This window comes from Nannobrachium achirus (genome assembly GCF_963921795.1).
Source record: "Nannobrachium achirus genome assembly, chromosome: 22".
Classification (NCBI taxonomy): domain Eukaryota; kingdom Metazoa; phylum Chordata; class Actinopteri; order Myctophiformes; family Myctophidae; genus Nannobrachium; species Nannobrachium achirus.
The window spans coordinates 34,369,486-34,386,556 of record NC_137829.1 but is presented as its reverse complement, the minus strand read 5'-3'; the positions used below and the strand labels follow the sequence as shown (position 1 = coordinate 34,386,556).

The window sequence follows — 17,071 nt, the reverse complement described above, 5'->3', positions numbered from 1 at the left end:
ATTATCCATTCTGCAAGAATTCAGCACACTGGATTTTAAAGTGTAACTGTGTAACTTTTTTTAAAGGGGAAGACCACCCATTTGCAATATTGAACTATGTCATTAATATACCTTAGAGGAGTTGTGTGAAGAAAAAAAAAAAAAAAAAAGTTCCCCCTCTTCTGTGTTGCCTAGAACTGGAGGATTGATTTTGGGGTTTGTATTGTAAAGTACAACGGTGTGATGTCATCACGTTGTGATGTGCAATACAAGCCCCCAAATCAATCCTCCAGTTCTAGGCAACACAGAAGAGGGGGAACTTTTTTTTTTTTTTTTAATTTACACACAACTCCTCTAAGGTATATTAATGACATAGTTCAATATTGAAAATGGGTGGTCTTCCCCTTTAATGAATAAAACGTAATGTTATCCAATCTGTATGGTAAGGTATGTCAATATAATATTACTATTTGTGGAGTTGTATTCTTCACACTGCTCCTGTATTGAGATTGCGATCGTGCCATGGTCAGACACAGGATCTGACACATGTTGACCCGAGCAAGCAGGCAGGCTCTATTAGTTCTATGGTAAAAATGTCAGGACTTGGGTTCAAATCCGGGGTAGAAGGGGAAAGTTACATAGTGCAGCTTTAAATCTCCTAACCTCAATATGTCAATATGCACTATAGAGATAGAAATCTGTGTATGAAGCCTATAACTGCTTCAGGCATTTTAATGCCTCTACAAAGATTGTAGAAGCCAAGGCTTGTCGTTCAGAGAGCAGCAAATTACGCCTCGCGGTTAAATAAAGCTCACACGTCAGGGCCGTTGATGGCTGTTTTGCACATGGCACCGATGCATGCTTGCTGAATCTCATCAAGGTTATAGTGCAGGGATTGCAGGATCCCTTGACTGAGAACTATTTATTTCCATGGCACTCGATACGCCATGTGTGACAAAGTTTTATGCAATGTGATAAGTTGGACAAATTGGACAAATTCCACACTGTGTGTGTGTGTGTGTGTGTGTGTGTGTGTGTGTGTGTGTGTGTGTGTGTGTGTGTGTGTGTGTGTGTGTGTGTGTGTGTGTGTGTTCAAATATGAGAAATACTGTGAAACTGTAGCTTTGGACTGTAAAAACCCTGGAGTTAGACATCATATCATGCACAATCTTTATGGGGTAGACTAGAGAATAACAGAAACCAAACCATTGTTTGTATCCTGACACTGCCCTAAGATTACACCTTTTCAAAACTCCTGAAACAGGCCTGAAAAGGTGCTTTTCGATGTTGCATAAATTACAACAATGAGTGCTGCTGAAACTAGCACTAGCATAGGGTGTTGGGAAATCATTCTACCAATATTTGATTTGGTGGTGGTGGCTGACATGTCATTGTTTTTTCCTTGACTTGACCGAAGATAGATTCCAAATGGTTAATATTCGTATTGTTTTACAGCATGTACGTATGTTGAACATGCACGGTAATGTCCGACCACTTAATATTGATGACATCAGGGAACTCCATATATGGGCATTCCCCTGACATCACGGTGAAGTCAGATCATGATGTCAGAGCGGCAAACACATTCTGTTAGAGTGGTTCCCCTGACATCACAGTGACGTCAGAGCATGATGTCAGAGCGGCAAACCCATAGTAGATTGTGAAAATAGCCGATCTATCTATCTACAATGATCACAACACCTCGCCTTGCGAGGCGTTGTGAGCATGTAGATCTGCTATTTTCACAAGTGTCATACAAAATGTAATGCCTCATCTCTTAGTGCTCGTCAGGGTGGGGGTGCCCAGTTAGAATATGATTTTTTAGGCGGTTGCGCGGCCTGAAAAGGTTGAGAACCACTGCCCTCACAGAGTATTTACAGTATATATTGCAGTATTGATAAGTAAAACATTTGAGTACTTTTCCCACCACTGCTGTGTTGTAATAAACAACATGATGCTTAAATTACCCATTACCTCTGTGCACAGAGCAGCACCATTCCAGTAGTGGCAGCTAGGCGCTGGGGATACAGAGGGGATTTCCAGCCCACTGCTAACAGCGCTTTGAACATTATATGAGATCAGGAACGATTCATGAGAAGGACTAGCTAGGTGCCAGGAAAGAGGCTGGTCGGATTGTCTTGTTTTGATTCATGAAGCCTCTCAGCCAGGGACGTGCTGGGCCCCTGATTCAGCCCGGGAAAAAGAGTTGGAGAGGCCCTCATTGCGCGCTATAGAGAGAGATCTCTCTCTATAGCGCTGCTGCTACTCAAAGATTTGCCATTTCAGATCATGACTAGTGACAAGCCAGTGGGCCAATTACATGAGTTATATTTCGTCGTTGTCGGGTGGAAACCTTGTATGTCCAAAACCGTTTGTTTTGTATTTATCATTTTAAAAATGATTTAAACTAGTGAAAACAGCTGATCTACAAGCACACAACGCCTCGCACCGCGAGGCATTCTGTGATGTCACTACTTTTGTGCAAACAGTTTAATTCTTTTCCTAATGGCTGGCCTGGACCGGCCGGGAACGAACCGGCCGTTCGGGAGTTGTCCCGCTTTTCCCAATGGCCAGCACGTCCCTGCTCTCAGCGTTATACTGCACTTGTAACTTTATTTCCTCTTATTATTTGAACCCAGTTAAAGCATTGTGTTTTATTTGGGGAAATTGGGTGCAGAGACTAACCTGTGGTTTTTGCATGAAAAATTCAATTCAATGTCCGGAGTGTTGTATCTTACCGGATATATGTCAATCAATTTATTTTAACATGTCGTGTTCCAGAATTCAAAATCATAGAAGCAAACACGATGATTCGCTCAAACAAAAAGGAAACGTTGAAAAAAAGACAACTTCTGGGGAAATTCACACGGCGGAAGTCCCATCTTTCTAAGCTCATTCGCAGATGAGTAAGCCTGGCTACACAAGGTTAACGTGTGTGTGTCGTTGTCGGGTGGAAACCTTGTATGTCTGTTTCACTAGTTTAACTCATTTTTAAAATGATAAATACAAAACAAACAGTTTTGTATTTTTTTAATGATAAATACAAAACAAACAGTTTTGTATTTATAATTTTAAAAATGAGTTAAACTATTGAAAACAGCCGATCTACAAGCACACAACGCCTCGCGGTGCGAGGCGTTGTGTGCTTGTAGATCGGCTGTTTTCACTACTTTTGTGAGACGGCCTTGTGTGATGAAGCAGGGCTTTGCTTTGCGAAAAAATTACACATTTGAAACTTGGAGATATGAGGTTTATGCCCGACAGTGACGATATGGTAACCACCCCCTGTGGCGGTTGCCGTGGTGATTAACAATGCCACATCTATGCACCATATTAGATGCCGCCCACTGTGTCAAAGTCATCATGATCAAGGCCAAACGATTCAGTTAAAATGAAACAAAACAAAATAAACAGAAAGGCATTTGGCTCCAACATTGGGTATTAGCCTACTTACTGTAATTAGTACACAGGCAGACTGAAGTGTTTCTGGAGTAAACTCATGCAAAGTGCAAGTCAACCACTATGTCCAAAGTCCTATTCAATTCTTTTCAACAAAATAGAATATCGACAAGCTCACAAAACATTGCATTGTGATATGTTGTGGATTCTTTTTTAATGTTTGATATGCCCAAAATAAGAATGCTAGGTTGAAAGTGGTGCTAGCTTGCACCTTTACAACCACTGCATGTAAATTAGAAACGGTTGCTGTACCCTTCAAATATTTAGTGTTCAGTTGTGTTTAAAAAAGTAAAGAAAAAACAAAACAAAAACTGTAGCAACTAAAACCATAGGCGTTCCTAATATGAAAGTGAGAAGTTCTGAGAACCCTTAATCAGGCAGTCTGCAATTGCAGCTGTAACCAGTGAATTGAATAGGCTACTGTTTTCTTTTTCTTTTTTTCTTTTTTTAATGATAAATACAAAATGAACGGTCTTGGACATACAAGGTTTCCACCCAACAACGTCGATTTGTACTTTCGAATACCTGAGTAGGCTACTTACTGGAGAATATAGTCAAGTAAATATATAAGCTCAATTCACCCTTCTGATTGGTCCCTGACTGGCCAACCAGAAAAATCATTCACTTTTGCTTCCGGGGGCGGAGTTATGCAGTGGGACAAAGTCCTTTCATTCTTTCACTGCGGTGCGGTGATGCGCGTCACAGCCGCGGTGCAGTACGGCGCTGCGCGGTCATAGCGATTTCGATAATTATAATGAACTAGCCCTTACCCGTTCAAAGATATGAGCTCCGAAATGATGTGCAGTGTGTGGGTTATGGGATGTGCACTGTGCACACAGTATATGAGGGATGGAAAGTAACTGTAACTGGTGCTTGCATGCTAATATGTAGGAGCATCAATGTAAGGCTACATCCATTTAACGGCTACAGAGATACTGTGTACCGATCTGCATGATTTTTGGACAACATCTGTAACAGGGCCAGAACCCCCCCCCCCCGCCCGCCCGCCCGCCTGCCTGCACCCCCCCCCCCCTGTGTGTGTGTGTGTGTGTGTGTGTGTGTGTGGGTTTGTGTGTGATTGTGCATGGCCTGAACAACAGCGCCCCTCCCTTAACATGTGCGGTCACAAAAGGTACTGTAGGCTAAATAGATATAGATACACCATAAAAATGCTAATATACAGCATACGATTTGTGAAAGTGACAAACGGGCTTCACAGTTATGTCAGGTGTGTTCATATGGTAATGGTGATGCGATTTCAGATCAATTGCTCCAGCCACTGAGGAGAAACGCGGTTTCAGACACTCACTCAGACATCTCCAAAATTATAGTATAGATAAGCTTCAACAAACTAGTTCACATGAACGATATCGATGTAACTAAGATATTCGATTGGGTACATATATTTTAAATCGGCAGAATTACAATTAAAATACATTTTATGTTGAGAGCGAGGCTATAGTTCCTCAATTTCCTGGTCAGTGCGAGTCACCCAAGATGCACTGCTCTCTCTCTCTCTCTCTCTCTCTCTCTCTCTGCCCTCTGCCTGTTTCAGACATGTATTTTCGGGTGAAAACCCCTGTTTTGCAATGTAACTACTGTACTTTTTTGTTCCTTTTGTATTAATATCATCTAGATTTTTTTTCTTTTGGTACTTTAAATAGCAATAATGAGGCTATGAAAAATCTTGTTTTTATAATGGAAGTGAATGGAAAAAAAGTCTTCCCTGGCTTTTTTGTCCCACCTAGTAACAGAGCGACATGGGGTGGGACTTGACAAAGGGTGAATTGTGCAGTATATGCTGAATGTTTTAAATAATCCTCTTCCAGTGCATCACCTCCTGTTTGAGCTCATGGCTCTGACAGAATGTCATCACCATGTGTGTGTGTGTGTGAGGCTGTGAGCAGAAGCTCTCCACCTTTGGAGCACCACTGAGACCCGGGGACGCCACAGCAACAGGGGTGTCGCACCAAATTCTGGGCCCTGGGTACAAGGATTCACTCACAGTTTGTGCTTTAACTATTGAAAAATAGCAGATCTAGCTTGTAGATCTGCTATTCTTTGAAAAATCGTGAACATTAAAGTGCAAGTCTTTGAATATTTCAGATCCTTCTAAGGTTTTTTGAAAAACCTATGTTTCTATGTCAGTGGTGCTCAAACCTTTTCATGTGAAGGACCCCCAAAATGTATTTGGCCACAGACCACCATCTCAAAATATTTAGTTCCAGGGACCCCCCAGAAGCAAAATTTGAGTTACAAATGTCCGCTTAAAAAATACATATACCGGTATTCAAAGATTTGCACGACACATTTTCACGACTTTTCAAAAATAGCAGATCTACAAGCTCGCAGCGCGGCACTCGGTGCCCCGCTGTGAGCTTGTATATCTGCTATTTTTCAATAGATAAAGTATAAAATAATTCCAGGCCCCTCCACCTTGGGCCCTAGTAACTCAGTCCCACCTTTCCCCCCCCTTGTGACGCCACTGGCCACAGCACTGTTTTAATTGAGATGTTTCTCTGTGAGCTAGGCGGCTCGATGTATTGATTCACGTGGGCAAAGCAAGAACAAACTATAGCGTAGAGCGGGGAGGAGAAATGAGCAGCAGGGCTTTGTGGTTTTCTTCCCCCCGCGGGAAGGAATTCCTCACTTCATTCGTCCTGAATAATTCACCGTATATACGGTGTTGTGAAGGGATTTACGTCACAATGAAATGAACATGTTCCAAGTGTTATTAACTGAGCCATCGAGGTAAATAGAAAAACGAGATCCACGAATGATCATTCTAGAACAGTGGTTTTCAACCAGTCGTCCGGGGACCACCAGTGGTCCATGAGGGGTCCTTCCAGGTGGTCCCCAGCTAAAAGATGGATAGTTAGCCAAATGGACCCTTATAGATTTTTAACCCTGGAGAGTGTAACTTTTGAGACCCTCACAGGTCCATTTGGTTTCATTTTACACATTAGTGTTCATCATCAGCATTACTTGAGGACGTTTATACAAATTAGCGAATATAGAAGAATTTGCTTGTTATCTCTCTACCACATCAATGCAGCATTGATGGAATTGTGGAGATAATCTTATCGAACAAAAACAAAATATTGTGCGTTTTGGGTCTGAGGCTAAATGTCATCAAATGGTGTTCCGTGGCTCAAATGCCAACAAAATAATGGTCCTTGATATGAAAGAGGTTGAAATTAAAACCACTGTTGTAAAAACCACTGTTGTAATTAACAACTGGTGTACAACAGTGTTGTTTTTGACAGCAAATTTTGATTTAGTTTTAGTCATAGTCTTTTGAATAAAATGTCATTTAGTTTTAGTCATAATTTAGTCACCTGAAATTTAAGATTTTATGGCGACTAAATCTACAGTTGATTTAGTCAACTAAAATCTATTTTGGCAGGCCTTGATTGCATCGCAATGACAGATTTTATACTTGATTGCGTGCTAAAAATAGCCGATCTACAAGCTCACAACGCGTCGCGCTGCGACGCGTTGTGAGCTTGTAGATCTGCTATTTTCAGCATGCAACACCTGAGAGCAACCAAACATAAAATGACTCTCTTCAGCACTAGTCCCTCTCTAACGTTTTAGTCTAGTTTTTATTTTGTTGACGAAATTGTCAATTTATTTAGTCTTAAGTTTTAGTCATCACAGCTTAGTTTTTATTTAGTTTTCGTCAGTGAAAAAAACGCAGTCGACAAACATTTTTCGTCATAGTTTTAGTCGACGAAATCAACACTGGTGTACAACTGGTGTAATTAAAAGCCTACAATAGCCTAGAAATATGTTATTTATTCTGTGCGCCACTGCATGTGCGGTGATATACTGTAGTGATGAAACGTGATTCCTTGTGTGTGTGCAAAATATATGGCAACAAAAAATAGATCTGATTCTTCTGTTTCTGAATTCTGCAGAGTAAAATCCTGAGTGTTACCTTTTCCCCCGTGAGTGTGCAAATGGACCCAAATGGACCCTTATCCGCATCTGCAGTTCTGAGAGTGTACAAAGGGAACCTAATGGACCTTTTGCGGGTCCATTGGTTCCATAGTAAAGTTACCACCGAGGACTTGACTGTGTGTGTTGTCGTTGTTGTTGTTGTTATGTCACCACCAGGGACGTGCAGAGAATGTTAGAGGAAGGGCTGAAATTTCTAAAAGGGCCTTTTGGCGAAAATATCTAAAATAGCAGACCTCCAAGCTCGCTGTGAGCTTGGAGATCGTCTATTTTCGATGCTTGATTTCTACACAGAGAGGGCAATTCCTTCAACATCAGATGCTGCAGTCAAGTTCAGGAGAGTTTAGCTTTATTCTTTAGCTTTGTTTCTCTGACCTTTTGAATGTAGCACTTTGAGATTTGTCACAAACATAAAATGTGCTACAAATAAAATGTATTATTACCCCCCTCCTGCCTCACCTACCTTTCCCTTGTCTCTCCCTCCCTCCTTTTCCCTTGTCTCTCCTTTGTCTCTCCCCCCCCCCCCCCCCCCCCCCCTTCCCTCTCTCTCACGGCTCTTTAGCCTTTGTGAAGTGTCTTGAGATAACTTGTTATGATTTGACACTATAATAAAGTTGAATTGAATTGAATTGAGTTTGGACAAGTCAATTATCTTGAATGCTGCCTGTCAGGTATGGCATGCATGGAAAGAAGGCTTTTTCATTTCTTTCACCATAGTGAAAACTGCATTCATGGTCTGGACTGGAGAGGGTACTTTTTGTCAGACATAAAAGGGCAGGGCCCCCTTTGATGTCTTTAGTCACAGTGGCCATGCAGGCATTGTGCCCATGCAGTGTCTCAGTTCCATGGAACAACAACAACAACAACAACAACAGAGTGAAAATGAGGACCAGTGTTGCGGAGGAGAGAGAGAGGAGGTTCCTTTGTGCTGTTTCAGTCAGTCAGCCCCCTCCACTCACTCACCACCTGAGGAATAACATGAGCTACCGTAGGAGAGGAGAGAGACAGACAGAGAGGGATGGATAGATGGAGAGAGAGAGAGACAGAGACAGAGGGAGAGACAAAGACGGAGAAATGGAGATAGTGAGATAGTGAGAGAGAGAGAGAGAGAGAGAGAGAGAGAGAGAGAGAGAGAGAGAGAGGGAGAGGGAGAGTGGGGGTGGTATATGAAAGAAATGTCAGCCTTGAGTGTTCACATCTCAAGAGGGTTTTCCGAGGTCCGCTGCTCTGCCCGAGGATTCCATCATAGTGAGGGAAGACGTTCCGCTCTGCTCTTTTTTTTTCTTCTGCCTGTTGGTTTTGGAACGGGGGTATCCTCTCCTCTCCTCTCCTCTCCTCTCCTCTCCTCTCCTCTCCTCTCCTCTCCTCTCCTCTTCTGTTCTCCTCTCCTCCAGCAGCTGACCATGTTGCTGCTGTGCTTTCGTCCAAGCACACAGCAACCACTCTGCAGCTTTGCAGCATCTCTCTATGCCTTTTCAAAGCCCGGATTCCACCACGAGATTCACCAGTCTCTTCTGCTGAGAATCTGAGCCTATATACTGTAGACATCCGAACTATACTTATGTAACAGCAGACCAAAGTGCCTCTCATCTCTGTCATTTTTAAGCAGCGCACATTGTGTGTGTGTGTGTGTGTGTGTGTGTGTGTGTGTGTGTGTGTGTGTGTGTGTGTGTGTGTGTGTGTGTGTGTGTGTGTGTGTGTGTGTGTGTGTGTGTGTGTGAGAGAGATTGTGTGCGCGCACGCATGTGTGTGGGTGTGTGGGAGTGTGGGATTTACCTACATATGAACAATGAACAGATGCCATATGGAGCAGCTTACAATGCAGCAAGTTACAAGTTGTGCAGCCTGCTGAGATATTTGCAGATCTTTCACCACAGAACGTTACTTTATCACAAGGCTACTATAATTATGCTCTGGGACTCCCAGCGTAACCAGGAAAATACCCTGCTCCGCGGTGGCACCCGAGACAAAGATTGCCAAAGAGAATGGGCGAGGAAATACCCACAGTAGCTATGAAGAAAACCAGACCAAAGAGAAAAAAGCAAGTAAGTGCCATTTCTTGCTCCATTGATCAATTGTGAATCATTCTTTTTAGGCAATGCTGCATTTAAAAAGAAACTGCATGGTTTGACTATGACATGGGCAATACTGCCATACAATGTAATTTCAAGCATGGCAGATGACAGTAACTGTGGCTCAGTTCATGTTGCATGTTGTGGCAGCTGTCAGGTTCAGACAACCCACAAGTATGTGTGCAGGAAACTACGCTGGATCAGAACATCTTTTCTCTCGTGTTAGTATTCTGGTTAGAAAGGGGGGGGGGGGGGCTAATTGGATTGATTATTTAAAGTCAAGGGTCAAGAGTGAGTAATACTCAAGTAAATCTTTTGAGTATCTGTACCGTGCCTTTGACTTAAATGCATTTGAAAGACAAATTCTATTGTACTTTTGGTTCTAGGAAGGGACCCTTGGGGCCCAAACATGCAAAAATGCATAAAATGGGTGAATACTTTGTGAGAATATAGATTAGATGTGCTATTTCACTATTTTTGAACATGTTTTGTATAGGAAAACGTCTAAATTGCAATACACCATCGCATTGATATTAAAAATAAAATGGACTTTGTAATGTACTTTTGAATACTGATGTATTTATAAAAGCATGTACTTGTGAAGCACTCAAGTACAAGTTTCACTGAGCGACATTCACTTAGTTGAGTAATATTTGACCAGGAGTATCTATACTTCGACTCAAGTACTGGGGTTGATCACTTTGTCCACCACTGGTTAAGACTATCACTCCGCCTCCTCATCTCTCTAGTCTACAGCAGTGGTTCTCAACCTTTTCAGGCCGCAACCCCCAAAATATTCATATTTTAACTGGGGACCCCCCCACCCTGATGAGTATTACAATTTGTATAACACTCCAGCAAGCACGTCAGGACCTGGACCAATCAGTGACGTCTCGATTGGGGCCAGATCACAGCTCATATGGGGATGATCTTGACGTCATTACCAGGACGTCATATGGACTTTTTTGTTTGACAGGATTATTGTTATTGTTTGTAATGTTAGTTGACATATGAGCATATAAGGTTATATTCTGGGACATATCTAACTAGTTATGATATTTATCTGGCCTAGAATATCACCTGATTTCAACCAACATAAATCCTGTCAAACAAAAAAGTCCATATGACGTCCTGGTAATGACGTCCCCATATGGGCTGTGATCTGGCCCCAATCGAGACGTCACTGATTGGTCCAGGTCCTGACCGTGCTTGCATGGTTCTATTGTGAAAATAGCAGATCTACATGCTCACAATCGTCTCATGTTGATCAGCTATTTTCACAATTTCTGCCTCTAATAGGCCATTTTGTCAATTTGGCCGAGGTTTTAAAAAGTCCTTAAATCGTGTAACTTTAGAAATGTGCATATACCCTCTATACACTTCAACTTTATGATGGTTTGTTTACCGTTGAGTGAGAAAACAATGTTGCACATTGAGTTAATCATCTGGGGACCCCCAAAATAATTTGAAGGACCCCCCTGGGGGTCCCAGCCCACAGGTTGAGAACCACTGCTCTTCAGCGACTCCTGTCACAAGACACACAGGGCACACAGGTTTCAAATGACAGCTAGTAGGTAACAATGTATGAATCTCATTTTGGAAACTGTAACCAGAGCCCTGTTGGTTCTCTGCTTGGGGTTGAGTGCCGGCATGTTTCACAAGTGTCCTGTGGACGGGAGGGAGAGCGCTCCATGACACCCTCCCATGCCATCACACACACACACACACACACACACACACACACACACACACACACACACACACACACACACACACACACACACACACACACACACACACACACACACACACACACACACACACACACACACACACACACACACACACACACACACACACACACACACACAGGTACCGTCGTCAGGGTCGTCACAAGTGGGGGAAAAGTGGGACTGAGTTACTAGGGCCCAAGGTGGAGGGGCCTTAATTATTTTATTTACTTTAGTTATTCAAAAATAGCACATATACAAGCTCACATGCAGTGCAGCACCGAGTGCCACACTGCAAGCTTGTAGATCTGCTATATTTGAAAAGTCGTGAAAATGTGTGCAAATCATTGAATATACCGGTATGTATTTTTTATGCGAACATTTGTAACTCAAATTTTGCTTCTCGCCCGGCGCCCCATGAAGAACATTCATGGGGGGCCCACAGTGAATCCTTGTACCCAGGGACCAGAATTTGGTGCGACACCCCTGACTGTCGTCACAACTCTGCCGCGCTGAGCTGTGTGAATGCCTCGTTCAAAACACTCGCGGGGGCTGAGAACGTTCTCTGTAACTACATAGCCTGTGAAACACAGTCAGTCAAGTTCAGGGGTCATCGCCATGTTGGATGGTGTTGGACATTTATGTAATATTATTGCCACAGACATTGAGAAGACAATATTACCAGAAACACATAAAGAGATAGCCCTAATGAGGTCTGTCGGTCTGTAACACTGAGTGTGTACAATGACGGGTCCATTTGGTTCCATTTGTACACTCTCTGTGTCATGGGGGTCCTTGCAAATAACATTTGAGAATCACATTCACTTGTACAAGTGGATTCCGAATATGCCATAGTGTCATAGTAAATAAGTGTCTTACTGTACATATTCTGAAGAAAACCTGGAGACTGACATTCAGTTATTGGGTCTTATGATGAAAATAAGAAAATTATAATGGTGTGTAAAAAACAAAATCTAGAATTTTCCATGGACAAAACCAAGTCTTGCCACAGACACATTTGTCCGTGTATGGACATATTGATGACCCCTGGTCATGTTTCATAACATGCCACATGCCCAAACCTAAAGTTTGCTAAGAGTACAGTAGTCTTGGTTTTGAAACATACGTATTTTAATGTAATTTTTGATTCCTTCTTTTGTCTCCTGCCAGAAAATTGGAGTGTCCCATAAACCATATGGACAATCCTCCTCAGGTCATGCCTCTGGACGTAAGAACAACAGGTTAAATGATTGATTTTCTGCTTTTTGTATGTGATTTTTATCATTGTAAGCAGATGAAGATTTCTTAAATAAAATATGTGCAAAAACCACTATGTCTTATGGATGTTTATGGTATTTATGAATGTTTTTATCGCATCCATAACATTGATTTGTTTTGATGCTAACGAAGAATTTCCTTTCTATACGGGTTACTTGAAATAGCCTCTTTACAAAACATTCTTTGAACACGGCTGCATTCCATTGGTGGTTTAATGTCAAATGTATTTTGCTACATAAACATGCTTCTTAAATACTGAATGGATTATGTAATGTCTCATGAACCATTCCATGGGCCTTGCAATGAAGACATTGGCAGAAAACTTGAATTACTTTTACATTATTTCATTTTATCTATTTGTCTATTATCTTTTTCTTATCTATCACAAACATACATTAAATCTATCCATCTTGACAAGCCCCCCCCCCCCCCCCTTTATTATTTGAAAAGGTAGTTTAGTTTTTCTCTTTAATTCCCAGCTGTAAACGTTTGCCCTCCCCTACAGTGTGGCTAATATCCCATGAGAGCTCTGCTGAGATTGATAATGGTGACTCAGTAGTGCTGGGAATGGGACGGGTCGATCACAAACTTTATTTCTCCTTCATTTTGAGCAATATCAAGGCATTGTGCAGTATTCTAATTACATATGGAAATAGCTGTCCATATAGCTTTCTTGTACAGGTACAGTAGTACACCTCCATTCAAAACCCTGGGAGAAATAGACAGTTATACTTTATGTACAGTATGTCAGCGCTATATGTTTAATATGAATATGAATGATCCATCCGTTCATCTATCCATGTACATCCACATATCTGGAGTGGGGTCATGAGGGCAACAGTTCTTGCAGAGAGCTCCAGACCTCCCTACAAAAATGTACGCTTTTATCCACGGTTCTCACTTCGCATGCATGGTATCAAACACGACACGTGCATAGTATCTCCTTGTATGGGCCGTTCTGTCCGTGACCTTAGTTATCTCCATACATGGAGTTCCGTGCTCATATATGGACAGTGGACACTCATACGGACACTCAAACATAGGGACCTACACACAAAGCCAGATGTAGGAATGGTTAGCACCGCTCAAAAATAGGGTTAAGCCCCCCCACTATCCCTGGTGTATCGACGAAGTCAAAATGATGATGTCTATCATCTCCAAATTTGAGCTCATCCTTACCATTTGGTAAGGATGCAGGTGCACATGCAGGTTCGGGTTGAACACTAGGGGCGCTATTTTTATCCATGCTAAACCCTAAACCCCTAAACTTCTTTGCCTTTTTTTTTATATTTAGAAAAACATTTTGAAATAGTTCAAATAGCTGATCTACAAGCTCACAAGTCACAACGTGTCGATATACAGTAGATCGGCTATTTGAAGTATTTTAAAATGTTTTTCAAAATAGTAAAAAAAAAAAGGCAAAGAAGTTTAGGGGTTTCGGGTTTAGCATGGACGAAAATAGGGCCCTCAGTTTCTAAGTTTGGTGTAAAGTCCGGAGTCTAATCCCTAATAAACATCATCCCCAGTCCCCACATAGGAGTTCCTTTCCTCCAGGTGAGAGAGGGTAGTGTGTAGTGTTGTGGCTGTGGTGTCGTCTGTGGACCTGTTTTATCGGTAGGCACATTTTCAAGCGTATGTTGTTATCTTGCTTTTTCGGCCCTGGGATTATTGTAGCTGATTTGAAATATGAGGCCTCAAGGAGGGTTTGGTTGAAAAAGGTATCTGTGAAACCTGCTCTGAACACCTTTCCTAGAATGCCTTCTGGCCCTGAACATTTGAATAGCCGGAGTGATGTTGTGCCTGTCCAGCTTTGGTTAGATTTTTCAGCTTTTTCTGTGGCATTGACAGAATGACGGGGGTGCCACACTAGGGCATTAACCAAAAAGTCGACAAGTCGACTCAGTCGACTTCATTACACAAGTCGACTCCCACCAGGGAAAGTCGAAAGTCGAAAAACACAAAAAACTAACTAAAAACATATTTTTTCATCATTATTTTTGCTCCATGTGTGCGTGTGTAGGTACAGCATTCAAACCGTAGGATTGCTTATTGTCAAGGAAAGAATGATTCTCTCCTTTTCCAACTGTGTTCTTTCAATGGAATTGAGCACGGGTTTTGTCCCCCCGTTCATGCACAGTGTGATGGCGTACGTCATCAAACAATAAAGTTGACTTCAACTCAACTTTTTACTGAGTCGAGTCGACTTGCAAAAATCACAAGTCGCATGCGTAATTGCTGGTCATCTCAGCTTCACCCATGACTAAAGAAACCTTTGTTGAAAAGGATGATTGGTTCCTGTAGTAACATGAACCAAAAGAATGATTTGTTTCAAAGGCATTTTTGAGTATTCAAAAAAGCGCTTGATTTATTACAGTTTGATTTATTATTATTATTAACAGTGTTTTCTCTCTGTTTTTCCTGCTGCCACTATGGAAACTCCCTTTTCCACTAGTGCAGGAAGATCACAAATGGTAATCACGTGTTATTCTGTCTGTATTAACTACCCTCTCTAGGTAAACTTCAGAGTAATGTTTGTCCTACTCCAGCTCAGTTTCTTTTTGCATGTGTTTTTCAAAGAGATTCCAGCTGAACTTTCATTCAGTCATTATGAATCTACATCTTTGATGTTTAATATGATTTTTAATGACTCTCTCCAGATTCTGAGACTACAGAGGATGAAGGAGAAGAGTTTGAGACCAAAGAAGATAGTGGGGATTTTGAGGACCAGCCGGTGCATACAGGTATCCTCCATTTTTCCAGACGACATTACTTATTATTAAAAAATGTATAACTTTGAAGCCAGAGAACAATCCAGGTTTTAGAAATGCTAAAAAATTAAAATAAAATAAAACTCAATAACATTCTGAAAATGTGTCTTATGCCAGTAAATGAAAGAATAATGATTCATGATGGAATATTATTTTCAATAAACTTTAGGATTAGTATTTTCGTCATTAGACATTTATTAGACACTCATAATGTCAATTATACAGTATGCTGAAATCCAACATGCCCTTGTCCTAAACTCAAATTCAAACACCTGTTTATCTGTGCGAATTTGATTCTTCCTCAAGTCCTGCCACCCCCATCCCCAAGACTCATCAAGCGACCCTCCACCTCTCCGATGCTAGGCTCCCGCAAGAAGCCTGCTGTTGTGCCAACTGACTACCAAGACACAGTGCCTGGAGAGTTTGAGGAAAAGGTTAGGCAGCCAAAATCTGCTGCCATGTCCCAAAGCAGCACCCAGGACTCACGCCCCCAGACTCCAGTGAGTGAATACTCACGCAAAGAATTAACAACAAGGCCCTCCCCTAAACTCACCAGGGCAAGCTCTAAGGTCTTTGAGAAGGTCCGTGGTTTAGAAGAACGGAGGCGAAGTCTTGATATGCCAGAAGGTTCCATTTCTGGACGATCCTGGGCAGGGTTCAACAGGGCCGGATCTGTTGACTCAGATGATGGAGGAAGCCGGTTGGGAATCTCTAGAGAAAGCTCCAGGGAAGATCTGAGGGAGGCTCTGACAGAGGATGCTGCTGAGAGGAGATCCATGTTTAGGCAGCGGGCTGCTTCACTCGAAGAGAAGCCTCACTACTCTCAAAAGGTTCAGGACATCGAGAACAAGTTCACTGAGGAGCTGCAGCGTATTAAGAAGCTTGTGGGGAAACCTCACATGAAGAAGTCTTTCTCAACGGAGCAGCTCACTCTAAGAGGCAAGAAGGGTCTGCAGCATCAACCTTTGAGGAAAGTAGAGCCCATTCCTGCACAAGTCCTCCAAAAGCTACAAGAAAGGGAACGTGCCCAATGGGGCAAAGAACAGAAAGAAAAAGGGCAACAGAAAGAGGGCTCACCACCAAAGTCACCCAGTTCTCAGCAGCCAACACAGCAGCAGCAGCACACAAACATCACTCCAGAGTCAATGCAACTGTCCGACTTACCTGGACAACGGTCTGTGAGAGAAAAAAGCAGAGCCAGTCCGGTTAGAGAAGTCATTCAGAGATCGCCATCACCAGCAACCCTCCAACAACGAGCAGAGTCACCCAGCAGAAATATTGTGGACATGACGCTACGCAAAGTTGAACGAAGGCCGCCAAGTCCGCTAGTGCAAAGGGTATCGCGGATGCAAGAGTCACCCCATGTCCATGAACCTCCTGCGCGACCATTACCAAGGGACGAGTCCTCGGGAAGGAAAACACCAATAGAGGTAGCATTACGAAAAATAGAAAACAGGCCCGAAAGCCCCCTGGTACAAAGAAAGGCTGCCATTCTACAAGAGCTTCCAGGTCAGCCTGCAGCGAAACCCCCACCCGCTTCGTTGGAGGAGAAGATGGATGTAGAGCCCTCTAAGCCAGCCTCTAAGCTAAGCATCCCAACCATTATTGTTGAAGACGATCCAATGGGAGAGGATGTTTCAGTGAAGACTAGCCAGACACAGCAGACTACTGCCAGTGCGAAAGAGGCACAGAAACCTAAGACCAAAGGAAAGAATCGTCGCACACGACCCATGTCTCCAGATTTAGGTTAGATGTTTATTTATGTTTAATACACATAGTTGTTAATTCAAAACACAACCCTAGCATGTTACCCATCACTGATTAA

At 42.4% G+C, this 17,071-nt stretch overlaps 1 protein-coding gene across 1 annotated transcript in view; it reads left to right on the top strand.

Moving 5' to 3' along the window:
• Positions 1-17,071, top strand: part of spegb (striated muscle enriched protein kinase b) — a gene marked incomplete at both ends in the record, with an annotated part of 74,656 nt that overhangs the window by 8,883 nt on the left and 48,702 nt on the right. The window contains 2 exons of the mRNA XM_080753467.1: positions 15,136-15,219; positions 15,505-16,992. Coding sequence (XP_080609593.1) covers positions 15,136-15,219; positions 15,505-16,992 — 1,572 coding nt within the window. The remainder of the gene's footprint in view (positions 1-15,135; positions 15,220-15,504; positions 16,993-17,071) is intronic.